At 42.6% G+C, this 26,251-nt stretch overlaps 2 protein-coding genes across 5 annotated transcripts in view; one reads left to right on the forward strand and one right to left on the reverse strand.

Annotated features, from left to right (window-relative positions):
* LOC143804667 (interferon-induced, double-stranded RNA-activated protein kinase-like) overlaps window positions 1–26,251 on the forward strand; it is a 134,554-nt gene that overhangs the window by 71,181 nt on the left and 37,122 nt on the right. The gene's annotated exons all lie outside the window — the stretch shown is intronic.
* On the reverse strand, window positions 1,152–23,175 carry LOC143804668 (acrosin-like). Its single transcript, XM_077282996.1, has 5 exons — window positions 23,008–23,175; window positions 21,671–21,869; window positions 17,521–17,786; window positions 14,796–14,941; window positions 1,152–1,563 (listed from the first exon to the last, which is right to left on the reverse strand). Exons 1-5 carry the CDS (start codon window positions 23,087–23,089, stop codon window positions 1,216–1,218), a joined length of 1,041 nt encoding a protein of 346 aa, XP_077139111.1. The 5' UTR covers window positions 23,090–23,175; the 3' UTR covers window positions 1,152–1,215.

The following is a 26,251-nucleotide window of genomic DNA, read 5'->3' on the forward strand; positions in this document are numbered from 1 at the left end:
TTAGTGAACAGACTCCCTTTAAATGGAATGTGTCCCAAGGTTTTTGCCATCTCATCTGAGAACAGGAACAGAGACCTTGACTCCAGTGATGTGTCAACTACTGGACTCGTTGATGCAGTTTTGGTAAAATCACAGGTTTATCTGCTACAGATCTGCAATTTCTCTGAATTCTGAGCTCTGTATAACCTCCCCCACACCACTGATTGGCAGCTTACACCACTGATTGGCAGCTTTCTGTATACACGGTTCATAAGCAGGAAGCTGCCAATAGGTGGTGGGGCCTGGGTCATAAAGAACTCATAAATATGGAGGACTACATGGCAGCAGGTTTACTAGTACTCTAGTGATAATCTGCTGATAAAACAGTGACATTATTAAAACTACAGCAAGGAGTCGAGTAAGTGACATATAGCTAGAATCAGGGTCTCTGTCTCTACATTACGCTGCTCTCAGATTAGGTGGCAAAAACATGGTGACAGATTCCCTTTTAAAGCATTTTTATTAAACGGGTTGTCCACTACTAGGACAACCCCTTCTTGAACTAAATGTTTGGCCCCGATTAAAATGATAAAGCCTATACTCACCTGCCATGCCAGCTCTGTAGCAGCGGTGTTGGCACTCGCTCTTTCCGGGGCTCTCCTGTGGTGTTGTGACACGTGATGCTGTCGGCCAATCAGCTCTGTCGTTACTGTCTCCGCCTTCGGACAAACTGAACATGAAGAGGAAGTTCAGGCAGCAGCTGATCTCTGGCTTCCTCTTTATATTCAGTTTGTCCGAAGGCGGAGACAGTAACGACAGAGCTGATTGGGCGACAAGGTCACGTGTCACAACACCGCCTCACAGTCCTGGGGAGAGCCAGTGCTAACACTGCGGGAATGGCGCCGGCATGGGAGGTGAGTATAGGCTTAATTATTTTATCGTGGTGAAACATTTAGTTCAAGGAGGGGTTGTCCTATTGGTGGACAACCCCTTTAAGCACGGCTTGGCTCCCTTTCGGCTTGGCTCCCTTTCATCTGTGAAAGACCACAGAATATTTTACTCTCCCTATACCTAAGCCTAGAGGCCCGGGATATACTGTAGAGCATGAGGATTCACTCTTTAGAGTAGCAAGGTAATCATGACCCATAGACATAGAATGCAAAAATTTGTATTTATTAGATAATTTGTTTTCAGAATCTATTCTCTCCTGGGATGTGATGGCGGCTGACCATAGGCTTAGGGCTTTCCTTTTACTTTACTGGATACTTCTATCCTTTGCTTATCGTGTGTGTGGCATGGAGGTGGCCCAGTGTAATTGTGTTTCAGTTCCTGAACTCGGGATTTATTGAGCAAGTTTTTTCTTTTAATAACCGCAGTAGATGTCATAGTTTCTGACTTTGGTGTAGTTATAGTTGATATGGTTCTTGACAACTTTACATGGATCCATTCTAAAAAATACTGGGTGTTTGTGTACACGCCTGGCTTCTTTGACTGGGCACAGCCACTGCCCCAACTTGTGACACCAATCACATAATATTTAGAAGTCGCTTCATCCCGGCACATTAAGGGTCCTCCGCTGTCACCCTGTAAGCAGCAAAACATTATTAAAATGTTGAAACAAAATCGGAAAAACAGGTTAGCTCACCAACAAATGGAAGATCCCTGCAGAGGAAACCTTCAGTGCTATAGGAAAAAGGTAAGGAGATAAATTCCAACATACAAATCTTGCAGTGATTAAAGACAGTAGTCTGAATTGCGTTTGCTTGGTTACCGGATGTAATGGCGTCAACTTGCATGTCTTCTCAGTGCTGCTCCACTCACCGTGCAGTATCTCCTTGCGGCAGGCCATTCCGCTAAATTTGTTTCCTCCTGCACTCCTTAGCACTGTTACACTTACATGTGGTATCCATCTAGCCTTAGGATAACATGGTCGGTCTCTGCAGGAATTTAACCCTGCCGTGTCCTGCAGAGATAAAGTGCCCCAGCCTATCCCATGCTAGCAGGGCCTTTATTAGGCAGCTCCACCTACTACTCCCCACCAGAATGTTGGTTCCTGCTCTGGCAACAAACGTGTATGCATTCATCTGTATTCCGCTTCTTGTAAACATCCCGGCCTGTTTCTCCTCCTGCCTGACCTCTCCGATCTGGACCTCGGTTATGTTTTCTGATCCTGTTCTGCCTGCCCCGACCTCGGATCACCTGACTGTGCCTCTGTCTCACCCCTCTGTACCGCATACCCATGACTCTGACTCTTCGGTCAACTGTTGCAGTCCCGGGGAATGCTCTGGAGTGGTACCTGGCACATTGGGTTCACACCCACCAGCGTTACACTGGACTTGTGAACTTTTTAACCGCTTCGTGACCGCCAATTGAAGATAAACGTCGGCGCCAGCAGGGCTTTGTGCAGCACCGACGTTTCTCTACGGTTAGTGGTCTCGCAGCGCTCAGCACCCCCAGGGTCCTGCAAGCGCTGCGATTCCTGTGCAGAGCCGTTGCTCTGACAGGTGACATCATCGGGACCTGATTAGATCAGGTCCCAATGATGTTAACCCTTTGCTATCTTCTAGGCATTTAGAAGATAGCAGAGGGAGACCCCTGCTATAATACTCACCTCTCCGACGCTCCCCGTGATGAGATCTGATCACATGACGGGGAATCCCGCGTTGTCATAGCAGCCGCAGGTCACGTTATGACCTCTGGGTCTGCAGCTGAGTCTAACAGATGATCTGCCTGTGTTAGGGTATGTTTCCACATTCAGGATTCAGCATTGAGCCGCAGCGTCAAACACGCAGCATCCAGATGTTATAGTATAGTGGAGGGGATTTCATGAAATTCCGTCTCCACTATGCATTAAAAGACGCATGCGGCAGACCCGCGGAATCGGACATGCCGCGCGTCTTTTAAGAACGTAGCATGTCCTTGCATTGCTGAAACAAGGCAAGGACAACGCAGGTGACCTCCCAGTGACCTCAGGTGCAGATTTGGTCAGGATTTTACCTGCATAAAATCCTGACCAAATCCTGAGGCAATCCTGAACGTGGAAACTGACAGGTCTCTTGCAATACAATACATGTGTATTGCATTGTAAGGGTATGTCTCCACGGTCCGTTTCGCCGGCGGGATCGCCGCAGCGGCGAGGCCGCTCGGCGCTAAGCCCCGCCCCCTTAATGGGACGCGATGGTGCCGGATGTGTACAGTACACATCCGGGATCATCGCACCCCTCGCCATAGGGCCCTGTGATATGCCTTGCGGGGACGCTGCGTCCCTGCAAGGTGTACGGACATGCTGCGTTCTGAAAAGACGCGCAGCATGTCCGGAGTCGCAGGGCCGCCGCGTGCGGGTTTCCACGCATAGTGGAGACGGGATTTCATAAAATCCCCTCCACTATGCTGGAACATCTGGACGCTGCTTGTTTGACGCTGCAGCGTCAAACAAGCAGCGTTTACTGACCGTGGAAACATACCCTAAGGGTATGTTTCCACGTTCAGGAAACGCTGCGTGTTTGACGCTGCGCAGAGCCGCAGCGTCAAACACGCAGCGTCCAAATGTTACAGCACAGTGGAGGGGATTTCATGAAATCCCGTCTCCACTATGCGGTAAAACACGGAGGCGGTAGACCGGCGTAAACGGACATGCGGCGCGTCTTTTCAGAACGCAGCATGTTTGTTTACAAAGCGGCGACGCTCCATCGCCGCGCCGTATATTTACCATAGACTATCATTAGATGCGATAAAATCGCATCTAATGATTAGTCACATGCGTAGAAGCTGCGTACAAGCAGCTTACTACGCATGTCTGCCGGCTCACCTGTCCCGCTGCCAGAAGTCCCTTCTCCAATGCAGTTCTCGCGATAACTTATGTTATCGCGAGAACTGCCGTGCACGTGACCGGGACTTATCTCCGGTCACTAGTCTGGTTCTCGCAAACAGCTGATCAGCTGATTGTGAGAACGCTGTAGTGTAGGTGATCGCTGGAGAGTTATCTCCGGCGATCATCTACCGGCACTGCTACATCTGGATGTCAGGCATCGAGATGTAGCAGAGCCGGACTCGTCTAGACTGTGTGCACATACACCACACAACATACAACACACAACATACACCATGCAACATACAACATGCGACATACAACATACAGCATGCAACATACAGCATGCGACATGCAACAACATGCGACAACATGCGACATGCGACAACACGTGACATGCGACATCATGCGACATGCGACATCATGCGACAACATGTGACATGCGACTACATGAGACGACATGCGACGACATGCAACATGCGACAACATGCGACATGCTACAACATGTGACATGCAACAGCATGCGGCAACATGCGACGACATGCGTCAACATGCGACAGCATGCAACATGCGACAACATGTGACATGCGACAGCATGCGACATGCAGCATGCGGCAACATGCGACATGCAACGACATGTAACATGCGACAACATGCGACAACATGCGACAGCATGCGACATGCAACATGCCACGACATGCAACATGCGACAACATGTGACATGTGACAGCATGCAGCAAGATGCGTCATGCAACATGCGATGACATGCAACATGCGTCAACATGCGACATGCGACTTGCAACAACATGCGACATGCAACAACATGTGACATGCACCATACAACATGCAACATACACCATACAACACATACATACAGTACATACAACATAGATTACATACTCACCATCACTTGTCACTTTGATCCCCGAAGCCAGTGTCACCTGTAAAAAAATATTAAAATAATAAACAATATACTCCCTGATCCGCAGAAATCCAATTAAAACGAGTGTCCCACGACGATCTCCCGTGGAGAGCAGCAGCATCAGCTGATGCGACTGCTCTCCAGGGGCTCCAGGAATACAATGATGGAAGGTATCCTTCCACAATGTATTCCCCACAATGTATTCCTACGCCCCTGTGAGAAAATAGTCCCTAGTCTCACTTTTGGCATTGCTGTGTGAGAAATTTTCCCACACAGCAATTGTCATAAAGTGAGACTGAGAGGTTACTATAGTTCAGTCACGCACTGCAGGAGCCATTGTCTCCTGTCAGTGTGTCACTGAAGGTCCTATAGAGCAGTGACATCACCCGATGTCACTGTTCTATAGGGGAGATCGTCGTGGGACCCTCGTTATTAATTGGACTACAGCGGACTGGTAGTATACGGTTTATTTTACGTTTTTTGCTGGCGCTGAAGTATGGTAAGTATGGTTAAATTAAGAATAATAAAATACTTTTTTCTGGCTGTGACTTTATTTTGTTTTTTAACCCTTTCACTACTCTAGGATTAATAATGGATAGGCGTCTTATTGACGCCTCTCCGTTATTAAGCCGGCTTAATGTCACCTTACAATAGCAAGGTGACATTAACCCCTTATTACCCCATATCCCACCGCTATACGGGAGTGGGAAGAGAGGGGCTAAGTGCCGGAATTGGCGCATCTTACAGATGCGCCATTTCTGGGGCGGGTGGGGGCTGGTATTTGTAGCTGGGGGGGCCCAATATCCATGGCCCCTCTCTAGGCTATGAATATCAGCCCGCAGCTGTCTGCGTAGCCTTTCTGGCTATAAAATATAGGGGGACCCCACGTCTTTTTTTGGGGGGGTCCCCCTATCTTTATAGCCAGTAAAGGCTACGCAGACAGCTGTGTGCTGATATTCATAGCCTAGAGAGGGGCCATGGGTATTATCCCCTTCCCAGGCTACAAATATTGGCCCCTGGCCGTCGGCTTTCCCCCTCTGGTGCAGAAAATTGCGCGGGAGCCCACGCCGTATTTTTTCCCCATTTTTTTGTTAAATTAAACATTCATAAACATCGGCCTTGCTATTACATATCTACTAGATTGGTGGCCCGATTTTAACGCATCGGGTATTCTAGAATATGTATGTATGTACGTCGCGCTGTGAGTGGGGGTTAAATTCCAGCCCAATATCGCTGATTGGTCGCAGCCGGCCACGTAGTATATAGCACAGCCACGTAGTATATAGCACAGCCACGTAGTATATAGCACAGCCCACGCAGTAGATAGCACAGCCACGTAGTATATAGCAGCCACGTAGTAAATAACACAGCCCACAAAAAGAATGAAAATAAAAATAGTTATATACTCACCTTCCGTCGTCCACCAAAGCTATCCCACTCCTCGCGATGCGGCCGGCAGCTTCCGTTCCCAGAGATGCATTGTGAAATTACCCAGATGACTTAGCGGTCTTTGCCAGAGACCGCTAAGTCATCTGTGTAATTTCGCAATGCATCTCTGGGAACGGAAGCTGCCGAGAGCATCAGGAGGAGCGGGAAAGCTGCGGAGGCGACGGAAGGTCAGAATAGCATGATTTTTTATTTTTTTAATTACTTTTACATTATATCTTTTTACTATTGATGCTGCATAGCCAGCACCAATAGTAAAAAAGTTGGTCCGGGATGGGGAGTAGGGAGGGGCCAATTTGCGGCCGGACTGCCGGCCGCGACCAATCAGCGACTCGGGATTTCCGTTACAGACAGAAAGACAGACAAACAGACGGAAGTACCCCTTAGATGATTATATAGATAGATGGATAATCTATCTATAGATATATTTATAGATAGATATATCTATAGATACATAGATATACTAAACATCGGGCTTGGTATTATCTGTCTATCTATCTATCTATCTATCTATCTATCTATCTATCTATCTATCTATCTATCTATCGTATCTATCTATCTATTATCTATCGATATATATCTACCTATCTATAGATATATCTATCGATAGATATATTTATAGATAGATAATAGATACGATAGATACGATAGATACAGTGGGGCAAAAAAGTATTTAGTCAGTCAGCAATAGTGCAAGTTCCACCACTTAAAAAGATGAGAGGCGTCTGTAATTTACATCATAGGTAGACCTCAACTATGGGAGACAAACTAAGAAAAAAAAATCCAGAAAATCACATTGTCTGTTTTTTTATCATTTTATTTGCATATTATGGTGGAAAATAAGTATTTGGTCAGAAACAAACAATCAAGATTTCTGGCTCTCACAGACCTGTAACTTCTTCTTTAAGAGTCTCCTCTTTCCTCCACTCATTACCTGTAGTAATGGCACCTGTTTAAACTTGTTATCAGTATAAAAAGACACCTGAACACACCCTCAAACAGTCTGACTCCAAACTCCACTATGGTGAAGACCAAAGAGCTGTCAAAGGACACCAGAAACAAAATTGTAGCCCTGCACCAGGCTGGGAAGACTGAATCTGCAATAGCCAACCAGCTTGGAGTGAAGAAATCAACAGTGGGAGCAATAATTAGAAATGGAAGACATTCAAGACCACTGATAATCTCCCTCGATCTGGGGCTCCACGCAAAATCCCACCCCGTGGGGTCAGAATGATCACAAGAACGGTGAGCAAAAATCCCAGAACCACGCGGGGGGACCTAGTGAATGAACTGCAGAGAGCTGGGACCAATGTAACAAGGCCTACCATAAGTAACACACTACGCCATCATGGACTCAGATCCTGCAGTGCCAGACGTGTCCCACTGCTTAAGCCAGTACATGTCCGGGCCCGTCTGAAGTTTGCTAGAGAGCATTTGGATGATCCAGAGGAGTTTGGGGAGAATGTCCTATGGTGTGATGAAACCAAACTGGAACTGTTTGGTAGAAACACAACTTGTCGTGTTTGGAGGAAAAAGAATACTGAGTTGCATCCATCAAACACCATACCTACTGTAAAGCATGGTGGTGGAAACATCATGCTTTGGGGCTGTTTCTCTGCAAAGGGGCCAGGACGACTGATCCGGGTACATGAAAGAATGAATGGGGCCATGTATCGTGAGATTTTGAGTGCAAACCTCCTTCCATCAGCAAGGGCATTGAAGATGAAACGTGGCTGGGTCTTTCAACATGACAATGATCCAAAGCACACCGCCAGGGCAACGAAGGAGTGGCTTCGTAAGAAGCATTTCAAGGTCCTGGAGTGGCCTAGCCAGTCTCCAGATCTCAACCCTATAGAAAACCTTTGGAAGGTGTTGAAAGTCCGTGTTGCCAAGCGAAAAGCCAAAAACATCACTGCTCTAGAGAAGATCTGCATGGAGGAATGGGCCAACATACCAACAACAGTGTGTGGCAACCTTGTGAAGACTTACAGAAAACGTTTGACCTCTGTCATTGCCAACAAAGGATATATTACAAAGTATTGAGATGAAATTTTGTTTCTGACCAAATACTTATTTTCCACCATAATATGCAAATAAAATGATAAAAAAACAGACAATGTGATTTTCTGGATTTTTTTTTTCTCAGTTTGTCTCCCATAGTTGAGGTCTACCTATGATGTAAATTACAGACGCCTCTCATCTTTTTAAGTGGTGGAACTTGCACTATTGCTGACTGACTAAATACTTTTTTGCCCCACTGTAGATACGATAGATAGATACAATAGATACGATAGATCTATTATCTATCTATCCATCCTATATCTATCTATCTATCTATCTATCTATCTATCTATCTATCTATCTATCTATCTATCTATCTATCTATCATCTATATATCATCTATTACACAGGTCAACAAAAAAAAAATTTTTTTCTGGTGTCCAAAATATTTTAATGAATTTGGGGTATTTTTGGGGTGCTGATTCTGAATATGTCATCAGTTTTGCCAGATTGGCTCAAGTTTTTGACATTTTTGGTATCTTATTTATAGCACTTGTTGGTAAATGCGACGCATCATCTCATTAATTTCTTTGGATTAGTACTTGAACTGAGCAGTTCTCAATATAGTTTTGTGTTAATTAGTGTTCTAAAAGTTTGTTCATAGCTTGATTTTTGCACTAACTTTATGTTGTTGTCTGTTTTCCAGTGAAAAGCATGAACTCATCAAGAAGAAGTTGTCTTAACGATCCAGACTCATTCTGTTACATTGGTGAATACACACTGCCAAAACATAGAAGAAACATAACAGACTTCGTAAAAAAAGTGTATTTTGCCTATTTTGGGGTTATGCTTGGGGACCAAGACAAGTTTTGGGCACCACACATAGTGTGCAAAGCATGTATCGAATTATTATGAAAATGGAGCAAAGGGCAAAGAAAAAGCTTCAAATTTGGTGTTCCAATGGTGTGGAGAGAGCCAAAAAATCATCATGATGACTGTTATTTCTGTGCAGTGCAAGTGCAAGGATTCAATAAGCATAAGAAACGAAAATGGGAGTAACATGGAATCTGCAAGAAGGCCTGTCCCTCATTGTGAAGATGTGCCTGTACCTGTGTTTACCATAAATAACAGTCATCATGATGATTTTTTGGCTCTCTCCACACCATTGGAACACCAAATTTGAAGCTTTTTCTTTGTCCTTTGCTCCATTTTCGTAATAATTCGATACATGCTTTGCACACTATGTGTGGTGCCCAAAACTTGTCTTGGTCCCCAAGCATAACCCCAAAATAGGCAAAATACACTTTTTTTACGAAGTCTGTTATGTTTCTTCTATGTTTTGGCAGTGTGTATTCACCACAAATGTAACAGAATGAGTCTGGATCGTTAAGACAACTTCTTCTTGATGAGTTCATGCTTTTCACTGGAAAACAGACAACAACATAAAGTTAGTGCAAAAATCAAGCTATGAACAAACTTTTAGAACACTAATTAACACAAAACTATATTGAGAACTGCTCAGTTCAAGTACTAATCCAAAGAAATTAATGAGATGATGCGTCGCATTTACCAACAAGTGCTATAAATAAGATACCAAAAATCTCAAAAACTTGAGCCAATCTGGCAAAACTGATGACATATTCAGAATCAGCACCCCAAAAATACCCTAAATTCGATGAAATATCTTTGGCACCAAAAATGCTGTTGACCAGTGTTATCTATCTATCGATATATATCTAGCTATCGATAGATATATCTATCGATAGATATATTTATAGATAGATAATAGATACGATAGATACGATAGATAGATAGATAGATAGATAGATAGATAGATGGATAGATACAATAGATATGATAGATCTATCTATTATCTATCTATCCATCCTATATCTATCATTTATCTATCTATCTATCATCTATTATCTATCTATCGATCTATCTGTTATCTATCAACTATCTGTCTGTGTGTGTAAACATTATTCTTCAATGGAGTATGTAAATGAAGAGGTTGGACAAGAAATGACATCACCCTTTTTTTTTTGGCATATCTTTATTGAGCTTACAAAAACACACACAAAACTGCATGAAAAAAGCGTAAAAAAACGCATGTAAAACGCGTAAAAAAACGCATGAAAAACGCAGGTGACCTGCCAGTGTCCTCAGGTGCAGATTTGGTCAGGATTTTACTTGCATAAAATCCTGACCAAATCCTGATGCAATCCTGAACGTGGACACATACCCTTTGAGACCAATGATCAGTAAAAGACCAATGATCAGACAAATAAAAATTGTAGTCCCATACAGGGACTAAGTAAAAAAGTTAAAAAATGTTTTAAAACTATTAAAACAAATTCACAACATTAATAAAAAAAAAAGAAAAAAATATGAAACCAATAAATGCGTGTAGAAACAAAAAAAAGTATACATATTTGGAATCGCCGCTTTTTCGTCATGCCGACAAACAAAAAGTAGAATAAAACGTGATCAAAAAGTCATATCAAAATAATTATAGTACCGCTGAAAACGTCATTTAACGTCAATAAAGCAATGCAAAAAGACGCCTTTTATTGCAAAAACAAGTTTTTGCATCAACATATTTTGAGAGCTATACTTTTTTCATATTTCGGCAGACAATCATGTGACGGCTTGTTTTTTTGCGGGACAAGCTGATGTTTTTATTGGTACCATTTTCGGGCACATTACATTTTTTGATCGCTTTCTAATCTGATTTTTGGGAGACAGAATGATCAAACACCAGGAATTCAGGATTTTTTTTTTTTTTTTAAATGACGTCCCATGTGTAGTAAAATTAATAAGGCAGCTTTATTCTTTGGGTCGGTACGATTACAGCGATACCACATTTATATATATTTTTTAAGTTTTGCCGCTTTTTCACAGTAAAAACTATTTTATAGAAAAAAATATTATATAAAGTAGCCTAATCACTTATACCGCACAAGGAATGACGTTAAAAATAAATAAAACCAATTCTTCACCTGCTGTTGATTTTTTTTCATTTTGCCTCCCAAAGATTGCAGTAAGGCTCGGTGCACATTTATCCCATGCATTGCGCTGAGTGCTTACACCGGGGTTTCCGTTTAAATCTCTGAAATAGGTGATTCAGACGGAACCCCCGACGGAAGATTTCCTATAATGAGGCAGATGGAGACACTGTGGACACCATAAGACCTGTGATTCAGCGGTGTCCGTCTTTGTAGTCATAATAAACACGCAGTCAGCCAGTTTTGTTCACTTCTGAAAAGAAGTACACCGCTGAACAGAGGCCAGACGGAGTCCAGAGTAACTTTGCTGCCTCATCATAGTGAATGGATCGGGGGTTTCATCTGTCATGTCACTCAGAGATTTAGATAGAAACCCCAAAGTAAGTGGTCAGCGTAGAGCACCAGATAAATGTGATCCCAAATGTTATGTAAAATGTTCCCAATAAAAGCTTCAACTCAATCCACACAAAAAGCAAGACCCCACTCAGGGCCGTCATCTGTTAGCGGAAATATAGGGGGCTTCCACGTTACTGCTAGTACAAAGGCTCTGGAAAAGCGTTATGGCTACTCACCCCCCTAAGGCTATGTGCACACGTTGCGGATTAGGTTTAGGAATTTCTGGTGCGGATTCTGTCTCTCTTGGCAGAAAACGCACCTGCGGTTTTTTGTGCAGTTCCACAGCGTTCTTTTGTGCGTTTTTGCTGCGGTTTTCTTGCGGATTTGCTGCGGTTTTTACCCCTGCGGTTTTCTATAATGAAGTGGGTACAAAAACGCTGCAGATTCACAAAAAAGAATTGACATGCTATTTCTTAATAACCGCAGCGTTTCCGCAAAGTGTGCACAGCATTTTTTTTTCTCATCGATTTTACATTGTACTGTAAATCAATTGCGGATCTGCACCTCAAAAAACGCTGCGGATCCGCAGAGAATCCGCAACGTGTGCACATACCCTAAAAGAAATACTGTGCTTTCAAATTTAAATGCCCTCCTCCCTTCTGAGCCCCACAGTGTACCTAAACCACATATATCATCCACATGTTTGTGGGTGCATGTATCCAGAAGCACGGGCTGGGCATAACATACTGGTGACTGCAATGTACTGGTCACTACAGCGTTCTGGTCACTACAACGGCAGTTTGCATTTTTTCACTCAGCAACATCCACTGCTGCCTGTTTCTAGAAAACACTCATGAAGTCAAAATCATCACTACACTTGTAGATAAATTCCTAAAGGGGTATGATTTCCAAGCTGGGGTCAGTTGAGGTGGGATTCTGCTTTTCTGGCATTTAGGGGCTCTTTACATAGAGTCTGGAAACTATTCTATAATAACTTGTTCTCCAAGAGTGAAATAGCGCTCCGTCCCTCCAGAGTCTTGCTGTGTGGCTAAGCAGTACTGTATGGCCACATATGGGCTATTGCCAAGTTCAGAAGAAATTGTGTAACATATTTTGGTACCATTTTGCCCATTTCCCCAGTGTGAAAATGTAAAATCTGGGGCTAATACAATTTTTTTTTAAGGTAAAAATGTAGTTATTTTTTCTTCATTGCTCAATGGTATCAAATTCTGTGACACACTTGTGATGTCAATATGATCACTGCACCCCTAGATGAACTGATTGAGAGGTGTAGTTTGTAAAATGGGGTCACTTACGGGGTTTCTGCTGTTCTGGCACCTCAGGGGCTCTGCCAATGTGACATGGCACCCTCAAACCAATACAGCCAAACCTGCTGTGTAATATGGCGCTCCTTCCCTTTCATGCCCTGCCGTGTTACATAGTTACATAGTTATTAAGGTTGAAGGAAGACTGTAAGTCCATCTAGTTCAACCCATAGCCTAACCTAACATGCCCTAACATGTTGATCCAGGGGAAGGCAAAAAAACCCCATGTGGCAAAGAGTAACTCCACCATGGGGAAAAAATTTCCTTCCCGACTCCACATACGGCAATCAGACTAGTTCCCTGGATCAACGCCCTATCAAGGAATCTAGTGTATATACCCTGTAACATTATACTTTTCCAGAAAGGTATCCAGTCCCCTCTTAAATTTCCCAGACAGTAGTTTTCCACCACATACACACATACATACTGGGTATTGGCATACTAAGGAGAAATTGCACAAAAAACTTTGGGGTCCATTATTTCTTGCTACCCTTGTGAAAATAAAAAAGTGGGGGCTAAAATCGCATTTTTGTGGTAAAAATGTGTTTGTTTTTTTTATTTTGACGGCTCAATATTATAAAATTCTCTGAAGCCCCTGGAGGTTGAAGGTGCTCACCAGACATCTAGATAAATTACTTGAGGGGCGACATGGCAGCTGCTAATTATTCCAGCATATTTTACATTTAAAAAGTTCACAAATGGTGCTCCTTCCCTTTCAAGCCCTGCCATGTCCCCAAACAGTAGTATTCCCCCACATATGGGGTATCGGCGTGCTCAGGAGAAATTGCACAACAAACTGTATGGTGCAATTTCTCCTGTTACCTTTATAAAAATATAAAATATGGAGCTAAAAAGATGTATTTCGGAAAAATGTGGGTTCAAGGTGCTCAATACACATCTAGATAAGTTCCCTATTGGGTCTAGTTTCCAAAATGGTGTCACTTGTGGGGGTTTTCCACTGCTTAGGCACATCAGGGGCTCTCCAAACGCGACATGGAAACCACTAATTATTTCAGCATATTTTACATTCAACAAGTCAAATGGCGCTCCTTCCCTTCTGAGCTCTGCCGTGCGCCCAAACAGTAGATGTCCCCCACATTTGGGGTATCGGCATTCTCAGGAGTAACTGCAAAACAAAATGTATGGTCCATTTTCTCTTGTTACCCTTGTGAAAGTAAAAAAAAAAATAGGTCTAAAGGAACATTTTTGTGAAAGAAAAGTAAATATTTTTTCTTTCCACATTCCATTCATTCCTGTGAAGTACCTGAAGGGTGGTTTTGCACACCTTAAGGGCTGCAGTTTTTAGAATGGTGTCACTTTTGGGTATTTTCTTTCATACAGGCCCCTCAAAGTCACTTCAAATGTGAGGTGGTCCCTAAAAAAATGGTTTTGCAAAATTTGTTAAAAAAATGAAAAATCACTGGTCACCTTTTAACCCTTATAACTTCCTAGCAAAAACAAATGTTGGTTCCAAAATTGTGCTGATGTAAAGTAGACATGTGGGAAATGTTACTTATTAACTACCGGTATTTTGTGCGATGTGACTCTCAGGTTTAAGGGCATAAAAATTAAAAGTTTGAAAATTGCAAAATTGTCAAGATTTTCACCAAATTTCCATTTTTTTCACAAATAAACACAAGTCATATCGAAGAAATGTTACCTCTATCATAAAGTACAATATGTCGCGACAAAACAGTCTCAGAATCACCAGGATCCGTTGAAGCTTTCCAGAGTTATGACCTCATAAAGTGGCAGTGATCAGAATTGTAAAAATTGGCTCGTTCACGAAGGCAAAACACAGGCCCGGGCACGAAAGGGTTAATATTAGTTTAATAAAGAGTGGTTTTGCGAACATGTAGATGCTGGAATTTATCTCCCTACCATTACTAAAATGTGTTAAATTGTTGTTAATACTAATAATGTGATTTAAAGCAAGAAATATTGGTACACGTTCTGATTATTTTAAGTCCTACCTGGCAACTGTCAATTCCACCTTCCTCATATCCAGCACATAGGTTGTACTTCCAAATCACACCGTTATACCAATGAGAGCTGTTGCATCTTTGTGGATTAACCTGGTTCACTTTAGCCTCCTGCAGAATATCTGCCGTTTCTGCAGCTATATAATGGTATAATAGTCTGTATCATTATTCAGCTGTATTATGGTTAACATCAGTAAATTACAGTTATATGAAAAAGTTTGGGCACCCCTATTAATCTTAAGCTTAATGTTTTATAAAAATTGTTTTTTTTGCAACAGGTATTTCAGTTTCATGTATCTAATAACTGTTGGACACAGTAATGTTTCTGCCTTGAAATGAGGTTTATTGTACTAACAGAAAATGTGCAATCTGCATTCAAACTAAATTTGACAGGTGCATAAGTGTGGGTACCTCACCAGAAAAGTGACATTAATATTTAGTAGATCCTCCTTTTGCAAAAATAACAGCCTCTAGTCGCTTCCTGTAGCTTTTAATGAGTTCCTGGATCCTGGATGAAGGTATTTTTGGCCATTCCTCTTTACAAAACAATTCCAGTTCAGTTAAGTTTGATGGTCGCCGAGCATGGACAGCCCTCTTCAAATGATCCCACAGATGTTCAATGATATTCAGGTCTGGGGACTGGGATGGCCATTCCAGAACAGTGTAATTGTTCCTCTGCATTAATGCCTGAGTAGATTTGGAGCAGTGTTTTGGATCATTGTCTTGCTGAAAGATCCATCCCCTGCGTAACTTCAACTTTGTCACTGATTCATTAACATTATTGTCAAGAATCTGCTGATACTGAGAGGAATCCATGCGTCCCTCAACTTTAACAAGATTCCCGGTGCCGGCATTGGCCACACAGCCCCAAAGCATGATGGAACCTCCACCAAATTTTACTGTGGGTAGCAAGTGTTTTTCTTGGAATGCTGTGTTTTTTGGCCGCCATGCATAATGCCTTTTTGTATGACCAAACAACTCAATCTTGGTTTCATCAGTCTACAGGACCTTCTTCCAAAAAGAAATTGGCTTCTCCAAATGTGCTTTTGCATACCTCAGCCGACTCTGTTTGTGGCGTGCTTGCAGAAACGGCTTCTTTCGCATCACTCTCCCATACAGCTTCTCCTTGTGTAAAGTGCATTGTATAGTTGACCGATGCACAGTGACACCATCTGCAGCAAGTTGATGCTGCAGCTCTCTGGAGGTGGTCTGAGGATTGTTCTTGACTGATCTCACCATTCTTCTTCTTCTGCCTTTCTGATGTTTTTCTTGGCCTGCCATTTCTGGCCTTAACAAGAACTGTACCTGTGTTCTTCCATTTCCTTACTATGTTCCTCACAGTGGAAATTGACTGGTTAAATCTCTGAGACAGCTTTTTGTATCCTTCCCCTGAACAACTATGTTGAATAATCTTTGTTTTCAGATCATTTGACAGTTGTTTTGAGGAGCCTATGATGCCACTCTTCAGAGGAGATTCAAAGAGGAGAACAACTTGCAAGTGGCCACTTTAAGTAGCTTTTCTCATGATTGCATACACCTGGCTATGAAGTTCAAAGCTCAATGAGGTTACAAAACCAAAAAAAGTGCTTTAGTAAGTCAGTAAAAAGTAGGTAGGAGTATTTAAAACAAGAAAATGATAAGGGTGCCCATACTTATGCACCTGTCAAATTTTGTTTGAATGCAGATTGCACATTTTCTGTTAGTACAATAAACCTCATTTCAAGGCAGAAACATTACTGTGTCCAACAGTTATTAGATATATGAAACTGAAATAGCTGTTGCAAAAAAACCCAACAATTTTTATAAAACATTAAGCTTAAGATTAATAGGGGTGCCCAAACTTTTTCATATAACTGTATATAAAACAGTCCACATGTTCAGCATCTCCTTCCCAATGTAGTGCATGGCCCTTTTCTTACAGGCAATATTGTTCTTCATAATAGCTCTGTTCACTTATGGCATAGTGTATCATTACCAAAATACCAACTGAAAATGCAATGGGCAGTCCCTTTCTACATCTTAGGTCTTGCTCACGTGACCTGTGAATAGACAGACTTCCATGCAAAAAAAAAAATGTTTGGTTCAGTACATCCTCCAGTCCTCTAAGAAGACTGGGAATGGATCAAGCTTCTGCTCTTTCAGAGGAAATACTGTGTGAAGCAGGGAATGCATGTGGTTAAAGGGGTGCACTTCAAAATATATTGCTCTTGGAGTGCCTATAGAATATATAAGTTATAGAGACTTGTGAAATTGTACCAAACAGACTTCTAAAGGGGTTCTCCACCGTGGAGAGCCATTATTTTTTGGAAAGGTCTATTGCTATTAGACTGATCACCAAATGTTATACTGTGATACCCAACCATCAGATGTCATCTAGGAGAAAACCAATTCTCCTGTAGTGCCACCAAAGGGAATTAAGTGTTACACAATCAACATTCAAATGAGTAGGTTGTACGTACAATGCAGGACAGGACACACCCTCCAGAGAAAGAAAAGTTCTTTACAACCACTCAAGACATAAGAATTTTGAACCGAGGACCCGGGGGGGGGGCCCTATTAATTCAGAATTCCTAGCAGGGTATGTGAAAATCGGTTCTCTAAGCTAACCAGCCCCTTTAAGAAGTCTCCTGCTAAATCCTGTTAATTGTCCCATATTTGGTGAACTAGGTGCCATAGTAACTTTACAGTGGAATTATATGCGATGGTTATTACTTACAATTCTCAGCCATGACTCCCCAGCCACCTATGTAGCACGGCTGGAATGTTGTGATGTCCATGGTGGCAGTAGGTAAGCAGGCTGGCTGCACATAGTCATTATATTGCACTGTTGAATTTAGCTCTATAAGGGCAATATCTGAAGCCTCTATGCGTGGGTTGTAATCCTCATGTTCAATATATAATTTGATTGAACGTATCTGCACATCTTCAGAAGGCTCAGATAGTTGGTGACCGCCTATGACTATTTTCCATTTGGGCACAGACCTTTAAAGTTTAAAAAAGATTTCTTTAGTTACACACACACACAGTATCTGATTTCACATACTCCTGTACTGATTAGAAGTGCTTTTACTTCATATTAAACGGTGCTGGTTTCTGTTAGCAGTGCAGGGGTTAAAATGTTCAGCTTACAGTCTGTGAATATTCCTGCTTGAATGATCTCAGCTGTTCAGTGTTGACCACTCCCCTCTCCTATATATACTAGCCTCTGGCAAACTGGATTGCCAGTATTAGTTTTATACTGCCTGGTGTGGAGTGGAGGTTAAGATTGTTGGTAAAGGCGTTTGGAGTATTGTTCTGTGACTTTTGCTTGGTGTTTCGGCAGTGTGCAAATCCTCATTCTCTCTCTATTTGGTTTTCCTCGCTGGTGTTCCTCTCTGTTGTTTTGCGTGCATATTTGGATGTTTGTTATTTTCATTTATCACTGGACATCCCCCTTGTTAGTCTGGTTTGTGTATATAAATACACTATTACTCCTCACTTCATTGGGTGGGGGAGGGGGACAGATATAAGGCTAATTTAAGAGAACAGCAAGATATGTGGCCTTGACATCTTCACCATCAGAACTAATCCAGGGAGCAGGGATAGTTAGCGCACTCTTAGTGTTAGGGACAGGGAAGGAGCCCCTGGCCCCGGGTATACCGAGAACAGTGTTGTGAGAGATACGTTCAGAACAATGTATTTTTTGTTCTTGTGAAAAACGGACTGCACACGGACCCAATGTTAGCCTGTGTGTCAGTTCACGTGGACTATTTAGCACATGGACCATATGTCTATTTTAAAACAATTCCAGCTTGTGCTACCATGGTCCAATTTATGGACCAGACTAGTGCATGTAAATAGCAGACAAGCAGATCCTGTCAGGGATTGGAGTAGCATTTCTGGCATTGCAAAATGCCAGCATATGTAATAAATTCGATAGATGGCGCAGCCCTACCTCCGCCCGACTCCTCCCCAGTTACGCCCATTTCGGTGGAGCTAATCCAAAGTGGAACGTCAAAAATCAAAATCACACATTTATGTGTATGGGTCTGTGAAAATCTGCTGTCAGTTTTTCAGTGACTATTAGGAGAACCTTGAGAAACTTCCATGACTTATTTTTTTCTTTGCATACAAGAAAATATGCTAAAACTAATGGTAAAAACTACTGACCAAATACAGATTAAAGTCTATTCCCAAACATTTATGTATGAGAAAAAAATGGAAATCTGTATGTGCCTGAATGATTATGGCCTTACCCACATACATTTGTACAGGATATCAGCTAGCAAGGAAATAAATCTGAGAGATTTTGAATCTGAAAAGGAACCTGTTGGTATTTCTTACATTACGTTGTGGCACTTGTTCCCCAATAAAAATTATTTTTTTTGTATATATCTGATGTGCAAGTCATGAGAAATATAGTATAGATGCCATAGGCAAATGAGACTTATAGTGTATAGGGGTGTTTCATTGCTCTCGGACTGCTTTTTCCAAGTTAATTGACACGCCCACAATGCACTTTCAGCCTCACTTGCATATGCCTGTCCTAGATTTCTCATGTCTGGCATATTGGATCTTTACAAAGTACATCCCACTCATGCCGCTGCCGTCCCCCTGTAGCAGTGACCCTGCCACCTGGGACCCCATTACACCATTGCCGCCAGCTAGGTAAGCTACCGTAAAAGCGGATTATAAGGTGCGCACCACCATTTTATTTAAAAATGTTTTTTTCCTATTTTCCACCCTAAATGGGCTGATGCAAAAGTTTGGGCACCGTGCATGTACCTAGTAGCACCCAGTTTTGAAAGTATTGGAGCTTGTAAACGATTTTTGTTTGAGGGATTTTCATCCATTCTTTTTTAGAAAATTCTTCCAGTTCTGTGAGATTCCTGTGTCGTCTTCCATGCGCTGCTATTTTAGGTCACATATTTTCAATCCTTTTCAGATTAGGGGACTATGAGGGCCATTGTATACCTTCAGCTTCTTTTGAGGTAGTCTATTGTGGATTTTGACGTGTGTTTAGGATCATCCTCTTTTCAACTTCAGCTATTTGACAGATGGTTTAATGTTTGCATCGAGAATTTGTTGAAATTTCATTGAATCCATTCTTCCTTCTACCTGTGAAATCTTCCGTGTGCCATTGGCTGCAACACAACTCCAAAGCATGATTGATCCACCGCCATGCTTAATGGTTGTCGAGATGTTCTTTTGCTGAAATTTGGTCCTCTTTTTCCTTCACACATACCTTTGATCATTGTGGCCAAAGAGTTCTATTTTAACTACATTGGTCTACAGGACTTCTTTTCAAAATGCATCAGGTTTGTTTAGATGTTCTTTTGTATACGTCTGACGCTGAATTTTATGTTGAGGACACAGGTGAAGTTTTCTTCTGATCAACTCTTCCATAAAGGCCATATTTGTCTCTGAACAGTAGAACAATGTACCACAACTCCATAGTCTGCTAAATGTTTCTGAAGGTCTTTTGCGGGGGTTCTGGTTTGCTTCCCTAGCAATCCCACTAGCAGCTTTCACTGAAATTTTGCTTGGTCTTCCAGATCTTATCTTGACCTCCACTGTTCCTGTTAACTGCCATTTCTTAATTACATTTTAAACTTACGGCCTTCTCCTGCTATGTTGCTTTGCTTCCACTGTTTTTATTTTCAGAGTGCTGGGCAGCTGCTTAGAAGAACCCATGGCTGCTGTTTTTTAGCACAAAGTTAGAGGAGGCTGGATTTTAATAAACCTGGGAAATTTGCATCACCTTTCCTTTCCTAATGATGATGGTGAACAAGCCATAACGCCAACAGGCTAATTAAGGTCTGAAACCTTTGGTCAAAGTTATCTGAGCACACAAATCTCCAAGGGTGCTCAAACTTTTGCATTGGCTCATTTTCCATTTTTTAAGGTTTAAAATGAAAAAAAAAAAAAACGACATTTGTTTTTGCCTACAATACAAAAAAATGTGTCATCTTTAACTTTACGCCTTTTAGAGATCATTTCATCTACAACTGGCTTAACTGTTCACAATATCAGTAATTTTGACGAAGGATTTGAAAACCTTTACATGCCTCTGTATGAAAAAAAAAAAATGGCCTGTATACACCTTTATTTTAGCACTGGGTTTCCCAAGACTCGAGTGACATTGGGTGCATGTGGCATAACAATCACCATCCACTTCACTCTCACTTCCTGAGACCCTGAAGAAGTGAGAGCTGCTGCTCTCTGAATTCCTCTAGATATCAATTACATCCAAAGGAAGCGACAGTGAAGTAACCGCTGATTGGCTGCAGGGTTCACTTGGCATAACAATGTCACATGAGTCTCGAGAGACCCAGCTCCGACATCTCGGAATGACGAAGGCATCGGAGGTGTTATTTTAAACGGGGAGATATGGAAAATGACAATGCGTTGTCCGAGTAATAGGCTACCGCTTTAAATAGCAAAAAACTGCTGACAGATTCCCTTTAAATAAGAGAAAAAGTCTTTGATCCATATACTCACAAAACACATAAGCACTTTTCTTATAAAAACAATTGGCATGCTGACTATGTTGTGAGTTAGGTTTCACCTTGCTAGGATTTTCCACGATATCTTAATTTGACATTTGAAAAACAAAAGAAGTCAATGGCTTGAAGAGTTTCTTGTGTGTACATGGTGCACTCTGTACTTAATAAATCGACGTTCCACCTTAGTGCCTTATGTACACATGACTGTGTAATGTTGGGTACGACTATTTTAAATCTGCATGTCAGAATTTACATGAAAGGGTGGTGCATATCGCAAACTGACCTTTTCTGCCAATATATGATTATAGGATTATACTCCTCAGGTCCTAATATTGTTATTTCATCGCTATGAATGTTTAACTCCTTGAAAGTCTTCCTTACCTCTTGTTGGCTTTGAAGCAATGTGCTGCTGTTAACACCCACAAATGATTCAGTAGTGTTCCTCCACAAGAGTGTCGATGACCACTTCGACTTGGGACCTGAATGCTCACAAGCCATGGCCATGCTCCTGGTTGAGCATCCACTCCACCCACAATCCGCATGCCTCCATATGCTGCAACCAGGGGTCGTACGCCACAGTCTTGAAGAAAGAATGGCTTTCAGGTCAGAAAGGGGTGATGAATACAATTTTACCATGATTTAAACACAAATACATATTCTCAAGTATGTCAGTAAATGTCAGTTTTATCTAGGACATTGTGTTTCCATAAACCAGGGATGTCAAACTCAAATATACCGAGGGCCAAAATTAAAAATTTGGACAAAGTCACTGGCCAACCTTGATATTTATTTAAAAAATGTCTACAATTGATGAAGTATTTTATTATCAAATATAATTATGAACTTAGGGGTTGTTCCACAAACAACATACATTTTAATGAATAGATTTTAGAATAAAATATTTGAATAATATGTTATGTAAAAAGCATATGGCCCAATGGCCTAATTTAAATATGTAATTAAAGGGATAAAAAAAACTTGAATAATACAGCTAATAAAGTATGATGCAAACAAAAGTGCCCCCAAACATGGTATGATACCCCCACAGTGAATTCCTCCTCGTGCACGGTATGATTACCCTACTGTACCCCCCTACCTCAACTACTGTGACAAATAATTGTGACCCTATCACAGTGTGATTCAACTGTAATACCCACAAAGCCCTCCATACAGTATAATGGCCACAAAAAGTGCTCCATACAGTATAATGGGCCTTACATAGTCCTCCATACAGTGTAACAGGGCCACACATTGCCTTTTATACAGCATAATTGCCCCACATAGTGCTCCATTCAGTAAATTGGCCACAAAAAGTGCTCCATACAGTCTGCATATCTTGGTACAGCGGGTGCGTTGTAATAAAATCATTGTACCCGCTGTGTTGAGACGTCACTCAGAGGGGGAATAATGGGAGAGGGAGCATCTAAGACGCTCCTTCCACAATCATTGCTTTTGACTGTATTGGCATCTAGGATGCCGGGCAGTGGACCCTCTCTGCGTCACGGGCCAAATATACTCTGGGGACCCGCCCGGCTTTGTGGGCCAAATATACTCATTGTCATAAACAGTTAGATAATTGCTTTCACTATTTGCTCTTAGTTTATTCAACATTCTGGCCTTGTTTAAAACATTTCTTGTTTTGGCATATTACTTGTTACACCTGCGTGATTTCACCTTTCAATATATATTTAGCTGAATATTTGTAGAAGTGGACTTACTTTCACGATTGTAGCCATTTATAACTGTTATAAGCGCGGTGACAATACATGTGATGACTGAGGAGTAGGTATACAAAGCCATTGTTAATTCATTTCAGCAGGATCTGACAATATTACATTGCTTGGATATAACCAGTCTATCCTTCCTCTGCCAAGTTATCACTGTTAATTCTATTTCTGTTCCAAACACCTTTGTGACATCATAGAGCAGAAAACCGTTAGGTAGGACTTCATAGGTTAGGTACGACTTCATGATCCAACTGGCAATTGCCCAGGGACTCCACCATTTAAACGGGTTGTCCCTCAAACAAAGTACATTTTGATCAATAGATGTTGGAATAATAAGTTTCAAAATGGGATGTGTTAAAAAATAATGTTCCTGTGCTGAGATATTTTTATAAATGTGCCCCTACTGTGTACTGTGTAATGGCTGTGTCCGATTATGCAGAGATGTTCCAGTTATTGTTGGCATGTAGCACAGCTTCTGGCCAGGGGGAGATGGCATAATTCAATTTTGATAAGTAAGTATACAGATAGCACAATAGGACCTTGCAGTTGCTGCTTTCTGAGTAACACATTTCCCTCCCTGAGGTAACACAAAAGGGAGTGCTTCTGCCACGTGTCCAGCCCTCTGTGCTCATCATAAGTAAAGTCGGTGATGTAGGCACTGAGTTTGCTTGTCATCGACTTGATTTTTCATGAGCTCACAGGACTGGTGACACGGCTGAAACACTCACTCCTGTGATAAAACAAGGAAATGTATTACCTCAGTCAGGGATATGTTACCTCAGAAAGCAGCAGCTATAAGCACCTGTTTCGTCTTTATACTCACTTATGATAAGTGACTTATTCTATCTCCTTAGGCCTGTGCAGAGCCGTATTTAGAGTTTCTGCTGCCCTAGGCACTTTTAGTGCTGCCTCCCCCTTTGGTGAGTATGACACCATCGGCAGTGACTTTGGCAAGAATCATTGATGTGAAAGTAGCCTTTTACAGCAGACCCGGCAGTTTTTCTGCATGTGCCGCGTAACGGATCACTTACGGCAACACTGCGTTCGGCCTCATTCATTCCCTATGGGATTTGCGGCACTTGCCATGATCTGGCAAATGTGGCACCATACCTCCCAACTTTTGAAGGGAAGGAGGTATAAAGTTTGCGGCGCGCGTAGTGCGCCGCGGCAAATTTTAGGCCACACCTCTGACCACACCCATTTCACAACTAGTCACACCCATATCCACGTCCCAACCACAGCCATTTAGCACTGCTGATCACACTGTTTTATATACAATAATTATAAACAAAAAAAAATATGGCCACACAGTGCTCCATACTGTATAATGGCCACACATGATGCTCAATACTGTATAATGGCCACACATGATGCTCCATACTGTATAACGGCCACCACACATGATGCTCCATACTGTATAACGGCCACCACACATGATGCTCCATACTGTATAATGGCCATTGGCCACACATGATGCTCCATACTGTATAACGGCCACATATGATGCTCCATACTGTATAATGTCCATTGGCCACACATGATGCTCCATACTGTATAATGGCCACACATGATGCTCAATACTGTATAACGGCCACACATGATGCTCAATACTGTATAATCGTCACACACAGTTCTCCATACTGTATAATGATCCCACATGATGATCAATACTGTATAATGACCCCCCCCTCCTGTATGCATGGCTCATATTTCCCCCCTGTATGCATGGCTCATATTTCCCCCCTGTATGCATGGCTCATATTCCCCCCCCCTGTATGCATGGCTCATATTCCCCCCTGTATGCATGGCTCATATTCCCCCATTGTATGCATGGCTCATATTACCCCCCTGTATGCATGGCTCATATTACCCCCCCCCTGTATGCATGGCTTATATTCCCCCTCCTGTATGCATGGCTCATATTCCCCCCCCCTGTATGCATGGCTCATATCCCCCCCTGTATGCATGGCTCATATTACCCCCCTGTATGCATGGCTCATATTACCCCCCCCGTATGCATGGCTCATATTACACCCCCCCCCATAATAGGAATGGCTCATATCCCCCCCCACTGTATGCATGGCTCATATTCCCCCACCCTGTATGCATGGCTCATATTACCCCCCCTGTATGCATGGCTCATATTACCCCCCTGTATGCATGGCTCATATTTCACCCCCCCTGTATGCATGGCTCATATTCCCCCTCCTGTATGCATGGCTCATATTCCCCCTCCTGTATGCATGGCTCATATTTCCCCCCCCGTATGCATGGCTCATATTCCCCCCCCTGTATGCATGGCTCATATTCCCTCCCCCTGTATGCATGGCTCATATTCACCCCCCTCCTGTATGCATGGCTCATATTTCCCCCCCTGTATGCATGGCTCATATTCCTCCCCTCTGTATGCATGGCTCATATTCACCCCCCCTGTATGCATGGCTCATTCACCCCCCCTGTATGCATGGCTCATATTCACCCCCCCGTATGCATGGCTCATATTCCCCCCCCCCCCCGTATGCATGGCTCATCTCTCCACCCCACCCACCCACTCCTGCTCCCATCTTGCATGGCGCGACTTACCGTCCTCCATCATCCCCCCTCCCGTCCCCCCGTCCCTCATACTCACCTGTCCCACACCGCGCGGCCGCGCCGACATCCCTCTGGCTCTGTCCCGACTCCTGGCGCTGCACCTTCTTCCTGCGTGAGCGGTCATGTGATACCGCTCATTAAGGTCATGAATATGCACATATTCATGACCTTAATGAGCGGTACCATGTGACCGCTCATTCAGGAGCGCTGCAGAAGCTGAGACCAGGCATCGCTGGAGCAGGGTGAGTATCGTCTTCAAGGAGGGTGGGGGACAGGGGGGGCGGGGTGGGTCGGAAGGTGACCCAGATTTTATTAAAAAAACAAAAACAAACCTTGCTCTGGTGCCGCCCCCTGCATTGTCCCCGCCCTAGGCACGTGCCCTCACGTGCCTAGTGGCAAATACGGCCCTGGGCCTGTGTTATGTGCCGACCATGAACTGCAGCAGCTCTACATGGTCAGACACAGCCATTACACATTACATAGCAGGGTCACATTTATAACAATATCTCAACATTGGAACATTTTTTTAACACATCCAATTCTGCAAATTATTATTATTCAAGATCTATTAATTAAAACATACTTTCTTGATGGGACAGCTCCTTTAAGTGCACAGTCTAGCACTGAATGTAAAAGTCTTCTT

This window comes from Ranitomeya variabilis, chromosome 2, assembly GCF_051348905.1.
Source record: "Ranitomeya variabilis isolate aRanVar5 chromosome 2, aRanVar5.hap1, whole genome shotgun sequence".
NCBI classification, from domain to species: domain Eukaryota; kingdom Metazoa; phylum Chordata; class Amphibia; order Anura; family Dendrobatidae; genus Ranitomeya; species Ranitomeya variabilis.

Excerpts from the sequence above, each read along its gene's own strand:
- LOC143804668 (XM_077282996.1), bottom strand. The coding sequence starts at position 23,089 with ATGGCTTTGTATACCTACTCCTCAGTCATCACATGTATTGTCACCGCG. Across the intron at positions 17,787-21,670 it reads TGCTTCAAAGCCAACAAGAG|GTCTGTGCCCAAATGGAAAA; the intron begins GTAAGGAAGACT and ends TAAACTTTAAAG. Across the intron at positions 1,564-14,795 it reads GTGGAATTGACAGTTGCCAG|GGTGACAGCGGAGGACCCTT; the intron begins GTAGGACTTAAA and ends TGCTGCTTACAG.